This window comes from Centruroides vittatus, unplaced genomic scaffold (genome assembly GCF_030686945.1).
Source record: "Centruroides vittatus isolate TY-2023 unplaced genomic scaffold, ASM3068694v2 contig_329, whole genome shotgun sequence".
In the NCBI taxonomy this organism is placed as follows: Eukaryota; Metazoa; Arthropoda; class Arachnida; order Scorpiones; family Buthidae; genus Centruroides; species Centruroides vittatus.
In genome coordinates, this window is record NW_027122113.1 from 1,557,868 (window position 1) to 1,567,763 (window position 9,896).

Here is a 9,896-nt window from a genome sequence, read left to right on the forward strand (position 1 = left end):
CTACAAATAAGAACAATACTCAATTTGTGTAACCTTCAATTGACTCAAGGACTTTAATTTACTATAGTTATTATTACGGTCCCGAAGGTAGTTTTAAGAACAGTTTGTCACGAATCTACTTCCTCTTCGCTGTTAGAGCCATATTCCTCTTTGAGTTGTGGAGGTGATTCAAGTTTTGATCTTAGGCACACTATAGTTTTCGGGGATTAGTCAAGGTGCCCTCTTCTAAAGTGACGTCATCCTAATGACAGCGGGAGAAACAACAACTATTTATATCAAACTATTTACGAACTGATGCTATAAACAACTCTAAAGAGAGAGAAATTAAGAAATAGGAAGGAAGAAAATCCAAAACGCTGAGTAATCAAATTGTACCTGGGTGAAAAATTGAAAGACAGTCTGATTATCCCGTCACAAGTTTTTAATCTGTATCTTTCTTTGTTACTGTTAGAGTACATAGGCAAACACATAATAAAAATTTAGAACAAGTATGTATTCTGTCATATTTGATTGACGGTAGGGAGAGTAGAAATAGGTTTGGCTCGGAACAAATATTCGAATAAAGCGAGTTGTGACGCCAGAAAAAGAGAGAGGAAGTATACTTAATGAGCTAGAAAAAAAGCTCATCATGAAATCAAAGAAAACTTTGGCCTCAATTTTAAATATTTTCTAGTCGACTGAATGAACTCCTTTAAACGGGAAAGAAGACTCTAAGAGAGAAGGGGAAAACAAGAAGATTTTATCTTTCTATATTTAGGTTAGCATAATAATGAATCTTTGTTTTGTTCGGTCGGAAAAATTGTTTCTATCCAAAAGTAAGCATTTTGATATATTCCAGACAACTGTGCTGCTTGCACTCATTTGTAACTGTCCGTATTTCTCTTTCTACTAACCATATAAAACTAAACCTGGCATAACTTCTATATGCTTTTTATTCGACCTTCGCATATGAGTTGTTTGCTGTGTTATTTATATTGCATTCAATGAGATTTGGCCAGCAAAGACTCGATTTTTATTCCTGGTTTTTATAGTGCCACACGTTACTTATAAAAGTGAGCAGTTTTAATGTGGATAAATGTACATTTAAAAAAAATTAAATATTCCAAAAATATGGTAAGATAAACAAGTTTAAAATTAATACTTAAAAATAATAAATAAAGATTTTTCAGCAAGCTCAAGTAACACTGTTTCCAGACGTGAACAACACCCAATTACACCAGTAATGAATGGTTCCTTTGCCAAACCAGCCGTGACCAATCGTATATCGCTATCAAATGATCTCAAACACCTTATAGAATGTTTCCAGAAAGAAAAATAATACACAGAAAAGTGCAAAAGTTTGCCAAATGTATAAAGATCGCTACATACTTCAAATTTAACTAAATGTTGCAAAAACTTAAGAATCACAAGAGTTTGTCGAGAAAAATAAATATTTATTTGACTTTTGAGGAATGTTAAAACTATATGCTGCATTTGTAAAATTTAATTTATATACCAGACTTATTACGAAAAACGTGGGTGCATCCAAATATTACTCAAAGATGCCATCAATCATTGTGCAAAAATAGATTTCTCTGTTGGTAAGAAATAGAAGTGTTCCTCTAAAAATATCGTGGTAACTTTTTTCTAAATTTAGAATACATTTTTATATATATAAAATCTTTTTCTTCTTAAGAGACGTAAAAATGCTTAGAAGTTAGTTCGGCATTCTTATTCTCTTAGAGTAAGAAACCAGAAATTTTTAAATAATCTATGTTTATAATGCGCTTATTTTATAATAGCTATATAGGATTATTAAGGATATTTATTATTCTTTAATTATACAAAAAACACATAATAATATTTTAATTAATTACCTGTATTAATACTGTGATAAATAGTAAAAAATATAAGAACAATTAATATTTTTATATTAACATTTTTAATATATAATTTCTGTATTTTACATTTATTATGAATAAGTAATTTAATCCTCTATACGGTTAAAGATAATATTTGGAATGACAAAAAGTTTTATAAATAACATAATGATTAATATAGTACTTACACGTCATGAGGCTCGTCGGCAGCTATAAAAGAAAAACATAAAAATTTAATGACGTTACACTTGTTGAAATCTCATTACAGTTAATTGACTTATTAATTCGAATCGGTTAAGTTTGAATTTAATTAAAATTAGAAAGAAGATTTGCCAATTGGCATATCCTCCTTACTTTTCAGTGTGTGACTAAAGCGAATGTAAATCCATAAAAATCTTCGGAAAAATTTTTTTGTACGTAAACTCAAACCCTACTCGATAAGTTTAAAATTACTAATAAAATAAACATTTACTCACGACTGAAGTTAAGATTGATAGAAGCGGCTACTTCGCCTTGTTTATTTTTTGCCAGCACTTTATACAATCCTGCATCAGTCTCAAATACGTCATCAAGTTCTAAAGTAATCTTATACTTGTTAACGCCAATTTCTTTGATCCTGATGACGGTTCGATGATCGTCATACAATTGTTCGTCTCCACGGTACCATGTGATCTCCGGTCTGGGATTCGATGTCATCTGACATTCGAAACATAGCTTGTTCCCATCGTCTTCTTGCCTCAGTTTAGGCTTGACGGTAAAAGTAGGTGCAATTTCCTCACTTACCACCATATCGGTTATTTTGAGGAAATTAGAAAAGAAAGAAGAAAAACCCGCACTCGGGCGGGTAACTAATTATTTAAAGTCTTCACTTGCAGAGTGAGGCGAGTCATCAAAAGAGAAGAATTCCTGAAAATGTTTCGAAATTTTTCATTAAGAAATTTTATATGATACATAACTTAATATAACAATAACTTAAATTGTTTTATTCTAATTTCATACGGTGGGATGTTATAGGATAGAATCGTTTAATATCAATGATAGATTTTTTTATCTTCCATTCTTGTGTGAAAATGAATGCTGTGTTCTTGATGTTTATTGTAATTTTTACACTGAAAACACTGAATAAAATACAAAGTGAATACTTAATATTTTGTTTTTGAAATATTTTATATTTTCGATATAAATTTTAAACTGAATAGTTCATTTTTAAACCCAGTTTAGAATCTGCATTGATGTATTCAAAAGATGCATTCAAATGATTTTTTTTTTTTTTAATTCATTAGACTGTCCGGATGAGTACAATATAAATGTCATATTCCATGCATTGGATTAAACTGTGTTGTGTGTATTACACATAACTAGATTAACGATCAGTCAATGGGCGTATTAACTATTTAACATTTCCATTTAACTATTAATTGTATTTTTATCATTTTTATCACTAATGTTCATTTCAAATGTTTCTCTTTTCATTCTATATTCCATTGAAATCTAGTGCACTTTACAAGTTAATTGTATCAGTATAATTTTCGAATTTTTTTTCTTTAAAAATCGTAATACTGGTACAATGGATTTATTCACGTCGTCGTCCATTATAGGTTGTATTAATGATATTATTAAACTATCGAAAACATCTCTTTAATCAATATAAATATGACATTCGTCATACTACCTAACGAACACTATATTAATAGAGCTTTACTGTCTCTCTACAAGTATAATGGTACTGTACACTGTATAGCTTTTGGTTGTACTAATAATAATGGAAATAAAAAAAAATGAGGACGAACATTTTACAGATAATAGGCCCTGTATATAGCCGAAATGTGTTTAATTTATAATAATAAATCATTCACGAGTAAAAATATGCTTAAATTTATATAAAACGTTAGTGTTTAGTAAATAAAATTTTAAAATATCAGGTTTCTTAAAAGAGTATATAAGTTGAAATGGTGTTGTCTTAGCAATTTATTGGGCTGCAATTCGAAAATATTGTCACTGTCTGTCCTTCCTTAATCTCGAGAACGGTGTTAGATCAAAGTCAAGATCCGATATAGAAAGTTTAAGGGGAGGCGCGATTAATTATATACAAACTTCAGGGCTCGACCGGATTCAAAACTTTTTCTAGAACGGAGTTACATAGATGACTGACGTGACTCTGTTGCTATCAGGAAAAGTATGATGTACAGGGACAAAAGACACTATTAATTTGATTGAGAGCATATATTTTAAATTAAATTAATTTAAAATATGATTAAAAATTGCAACCCGACATTGTGACAATGTCACAATAATTTTCTTTATCTCGAGAACAGAGTTAGATAGATGAACAGCGAGGCCAGATATGGGAAACTTAGGATCCCGATTAACTATTCACGTTATTTCAATTTAAAAATTTTCCCAGAACAGAGTTAGATAGATGACCGGCATAACTCTTTTGTCAACAGGAAAAGTGTGATGTACAGGGGCAAGACACTACTAAAATTGAGAGCGTTATAACGAAAAATTTCAGCCAGTCATTGTGATTATGTGATAATAAATGATTGCTCATCCTATTTTAATATTTCCAATATGGCGGCCAGTGTCTTCACTATGAAATCTTTAGGCTCCCTCTATTACTATTCTGTGCTCACTGCATACTACTGAACGTCATTTTTTACGAGGCGTAATGCAATATTATGATGTAATATGAGCCAGAGCTCATCTAAACAAAATGTTCAAGTATTCGGACGCCAGCTTTCCGAGCGATCACCTCCCCGCTCAAACGTGAGCGCTCATTTCCCGAATATACCCAATTTTATCCATTAGACGAGGACCAGTGTAATCGACCAGCATAGAAGAGAAATGAGAAAAAACTGTTGACTCCTGGTTTTACCAATAGCCCAAAGAAGAGGTTAACAGACACGAAACAATTCACATTAATTCATAAAAGCTTAATTCAAAAACAAAATTTTTGTAAAAGTAATTGTAATCATTATATCAATATTAGGCCTATATATTGATAATAATTTTATTTCATGATGGTGACTATGATAAGAGTGTTGGAACATTTTCTCTATAGAGCGAACTGAAATCTTGATCTAGATATTATTTTCATATAAAAATATATATAAATCATGGAATAACGAAGTATGCACTGTATGAAGTTTACGAATATTGCATTAAGTATTAAAAACATTAACCAACTTCACAAAAATGTACATATTCCATTTTTGCTCTCTCGTCCATGAATACTAAGAAGACTTTTTGTTGGGCCCATCGTGAGTCCTCTCAGGCTCATATGAGGCTACCGGGTAGTGAGGAACGAGTCCCAATGTTTCAGAGGCAGACTAGACTACCTCCAAAGAATTCATGGGATTACTCTTCCGAATTCCATCCCGAGTTCCCCAGATTGGTAAGCTGATGTCTTAATCACTCGGCCATCCGGTCTTCTCACAGTATATTTCGAACTCATTTTATGAAAAAGTTGTGCCCTACTTATAAATAGAGTAAGACCTCGATTTAACAACATTTTAATACACCCTGTATGTTCATTATTATATTATTACTACGTTCATACAGTAAAATTTCGCTTTGTAGCCGCCTCAGTTACTTGGACATTTCGCATATGGGACCACCCACGAAATTCCCCTGTAAAACTGCATAAAATTTAATATAAATCATTTTGGTAGCGAAGATAGAAGCGTCCTAACGTAACATTTAATTCCACTTACGTGGCCAACAGAACAGGAAAATCCCGCATTCCTAAATTCAACCTATTGTTTAAACTCCTTTAAACAGAATTGAAGCTTTGTTGGTATAGTTTTGGAACAGTTTGCCGAATACGTATCAAACATATAACGGGACTCCAATTACACTTCTATATGTCAATTTTTTCATAACCCCGCTTAAGTGATCATCTCACTTATGTGGCCAGATAAGTGAGGTTTTACTGTATATATTTTTAAAATACATTCGATTTAACGAACTTTCGGCAATAGAGGACATTCCCTTCTCCCAATTAGTCCATTAAATCGAGGATTTACTGTAGCTTATATAAAATCTAGTATCATATTCCACAAATTTTAATTGTTTTAATTTTTATTTTACATATGCTTAGATGGAAACTTATTTAAGATATCTAGATGATATTTCTTGTAACAGATCGTGTATCTATTTATGTAAAAGTTCTTGCAGTTCAGAAACAAAGCTTTCAATTCAGTCAATCTTTGGCAAGACTTTTAACTCTTGTTACCTCTGTTGCTAATTCTGTACGAGTTTATAATTAATGAATGCACATTACAGTGACTTGGTTATCCTATTGCCAGAATGAGTAATTTCTGAAAGTATAGTTTATAAAATTTTCGGAACTTTTTATGAAAGGTTTTTACTTATATAAAAAAAAAAAATAAAACTTTAAAATATGAATATTCACTGTATTGAAAGAGTTTAAAGAGTTTCCAGAATAGTGCATATTTCAATATACTATATTTAAATTTTGTATATATAGAATAATTAAAAGCATATTTAACAATAAACGAAACAAAATAACAAATGTAAATTTAATATTTTTTAAATCTAAAAAAAAAGTTTTGAAATCCAAAATTTGAACAGACACAAATCGTCGTTAACCTTGACTTTTATATTGAAGATGTTTATCTAATTTTTGGCAAGTAAAATGTTTTGAAAACATGATACAGCGGATGCAACATTAAAAGAAATAAATATAAATAAAAAAAGTGAGAATTTACAAAATAATTTTTAAATTTAAAACGTAAAGATTCATACTGTTATATCCAATTCGAAGAAATTTCATTACAACAACAAAAAAAGTTATAAAAAATAAATAAATATATATATATATATATATATATTTTACATGTGAATAATTGTTATTTCAACTCGTAGTAAACTTTACGAAAATTGAAAATAACAAAACAATTGGATCAGTCAAGAACAATTAGAATGGTATACATTCCGACAGATTGTTACTCTTGTTTACTGAAAGGTGGCTGACGAAAGAATTTGGCAATGAACCTATATCTTTTAAATACATTTTATTGTTTAAAAGCGGAAGGTTAAAGGTCAGAGAAATTTTAAGGCGGAATATGAAACTTTAAAGCTTTTTAGGGAAATATCGTGTATTGGCTAGAATAAGGCTCTCCAACTGGCTGCATCCGGATCGCGAAGGAATTTTTGTGGCCTGTGAACATCTTTAAAAAAATTATTCAAAATATTTCATATTTATTAATGGAGATAGAAGAACTTGTGGCTCAACAAATTCGGCTACAAACTTTCATTTTTAATTATTATAAATATTTATATTATTATTATTATTACTACAGTAGATTTTTATGTTGTATAAAAGTTAACATGTTCACACAAATTATATGCACATACATTTAGAAGAAACAACATATTAAAATCTGTTTTTTTTCCGTTTCTTTGCATACCTAAGTTTCGTTAAACACAATATATTCTTATAAGATTTAGTTTCATATGGGAATCAATCTAATACTATTTATATAGAGGTAATATTAACCTACGTTTTATCTTTTAATATTTATACTCAATTCTGGCTTGATAAAACTTTAGAGAACTAAAATTGGCCTGCACTAATATAGAAGTTCGACCAGCGCCGGATTAAGCCTCTAGCGGGCCCTAGACAAAATTTAAATTGGGGCCCCATTTAAATAAGTTGCTTCTAAACAAATCTTATATAATGTGTCATTAGCGTAGCTAGCATGGGTGACACCCGGTGCGGATATCCTGGTGTCACCCCAAGTCACACCGTAGTGTTACCCTTTTTAACTCTTTTATAAAGCACTATTGAATTGTATTATCTTCGCACTCGAGAAACTTGAACGCTATATCGAATATGCGATGTCGCGATGTATAAGTTTAGATTTAGAAAATAAATCAAAACCATACATCAGTACTACCACGAGAAGTGGCCATAGGAATATTTCTAGATGGTGCGAGAGATCTCGTGGCGTACATTACTTATGACGCACGGGCGGCTGTTGACTTTTTTTTTTTTTTTTTTTTTTTTTAGACGATGGCTAGTCGAGCGGTGCTTAGTAGGAATTGTTAAATACAGCCTTTTCTGTTTTATGTAATTTCTTAAATAATTTTTAACTCGTTTTGAAACAGAGAAATCTTCTGCGCTAAAGCCGGGCCCCTCCGAATTACGGGCCCTAGACATTTGTCTACTTTGCCTATTCGATAATCCGGCCCTGAGTTCGACAGCTCTCAGCTGGAATATAAATATTCTTATAAAATAATTAAAAATTTAAAATGGCTTAAGCTATATTCTCTATTTTAAAATTTCTTACGAAGGGAAATCAGACTTCACTTCTCATCAGAATAACAATTTGAGAAAATAACCTTAGTGTACTGTCAATTACTTTCATGAAACACATTTTCTTTCGTTCTTTGTACGAGATTGTATTGAGTTTGGTAATAATAATTGTTCCAATTATCTTATAAAGTAATTGGAATAGTCTTTGCTAAGTACATACGTATATAGAATTGTTTATGAATTTATACTGTACTTGAATTATACTGTACTTGAAATACCGTACACTCCAAGTATCAAAAGTGTAAGCAATTCGTAATATGTAGGCTACAAATGTAAAGAATTAAAAATGTAGCACATATAGCATGAATTAGCATGCAAAACTATTTTTAAAAGTATGCACCTAAGTGTTTAAATATTTATTCACTATATAATTGCAAATCCTTCGGAATGCTTTGATAACATTCTAATGTCGTTTAACCCAATTACTCATCTAGAAATGCTTCTTTGTCTCTGCTCTCATTTGTCTTTTAAAAGTTTCTGGTATTTTCAATAAGACAATAGCTTCGGTTAAAGCGTGGTGTCGAGCATTAACCCTTGATTTAAAAAAAAAGAACTATGCTAATACTCAATTCTTTTAACGGGTCAGAAACCTTATGAAGTACTAAAATAGAATTTCATATATTTTTTAAAGTAATTAAATTTACTTACACAAATTTTAAAAAATTAGATCTGGCTTAGGTTAATTTTAAGCGTTATTAATAACGTAACAAATGATAAAAGTTAAATTTAGCAAGCAAACATGAGGAGAAGGTAATAATATTGGCACTTTCAAACATTACAATGGAAGAAATTTTTTAAATCACAGAACTAAGTTTAGCAACTCGACAAAAATAACTTTAACGGTGTCTGGACGATGTTCCTTTTTAACAACACTAACCTACTTATAATTTTTAGTTAAAAAAGTTAATTATTTTTAAAAAATATTACATTTATTAATAATAAAGGACAGACACACAAACGGTAAATATCATTCATTTTATTACACTATTCAATTAAATTTGAAACGGTTTAACTTATTACAAAGTTAGCATTAAAAAAATTATTTTAAGATATTAATAATTATCATTAAGCGTAAATTAAATGGTTAAAGAGCCGTAAAAAAACGGATGCGACATAAGCCGAACGTAAAGTCATCTCGAGAGCCTCATGCAGTGCCAACATTAATCCGCATTAATTCGAGCCAAATCCGCACCCCTTCGTCCCGTGGGAGGAGCCCTTACCTTTGAGCAGCTGGTCAAACCAGGCACTGTCCCTATAGGAGGTAATCACCTTCAGCGACTGTACCTTAGCACTGCCAGCCACCGCTCAACCCCCAAAATAACCGTACGAATGGTAAGTATGTGAATAATTTCGTCTGTGGAGTTGGTAATCCAATCTGTAAGAAGGGTATGCCTTATATGTCCGGGGCTCGCGATGATACCAGTTAAATGGCGATTGAAGTCGAGTTTACTGACTGCCTCATTCGAAACGGGACGTTCAACGATCCAACTGCTGACTACTTACTTTGCCTTATGCATTTGGCAGCGAATCGTACGAGAACTTATTTATGAAAATTTATTAACTCCCTCCGTAATAAATAGCTTCATCATCATTTCTGATTAATATTCTAGCAAATGAGTCAAGACACAAGGCGTTTTAATTAACCATTATAGATTTTCTTCAACAAATAAAAACCTTGGCTAATTTTGATATTTGAA

The 9,896-nt window shown here is 31.1% G+C and overlaps 1 protein-coding gene across 1 annotated transcript in view; it reads right to left on the reverse strand.

The window, feature by feature from the left end:
• The window catches only part of LOC136973742 (twitchin-like), a 245,808-nt gene extending 236,237 nt beyond the window's left edge, over window positions 1-9,571 (reverse strand). The window contains 3 exon segments of the mRNA XM_067268488.1: window positions 2,048-2,069; window positions 2,336-2,765; window positions 9,420-9,571. Coding sequence (XP_067124589.1) covers window positions 2,048-2,069; window positions 2,336-2,648 — 335 coding nt within the window. The 5' untranslated portion in view covers window positions 2,649-2,765; window positions 9,420-9,571.
• Window positions 9,572-9,896: the final 325 nt, after the last annotated feature.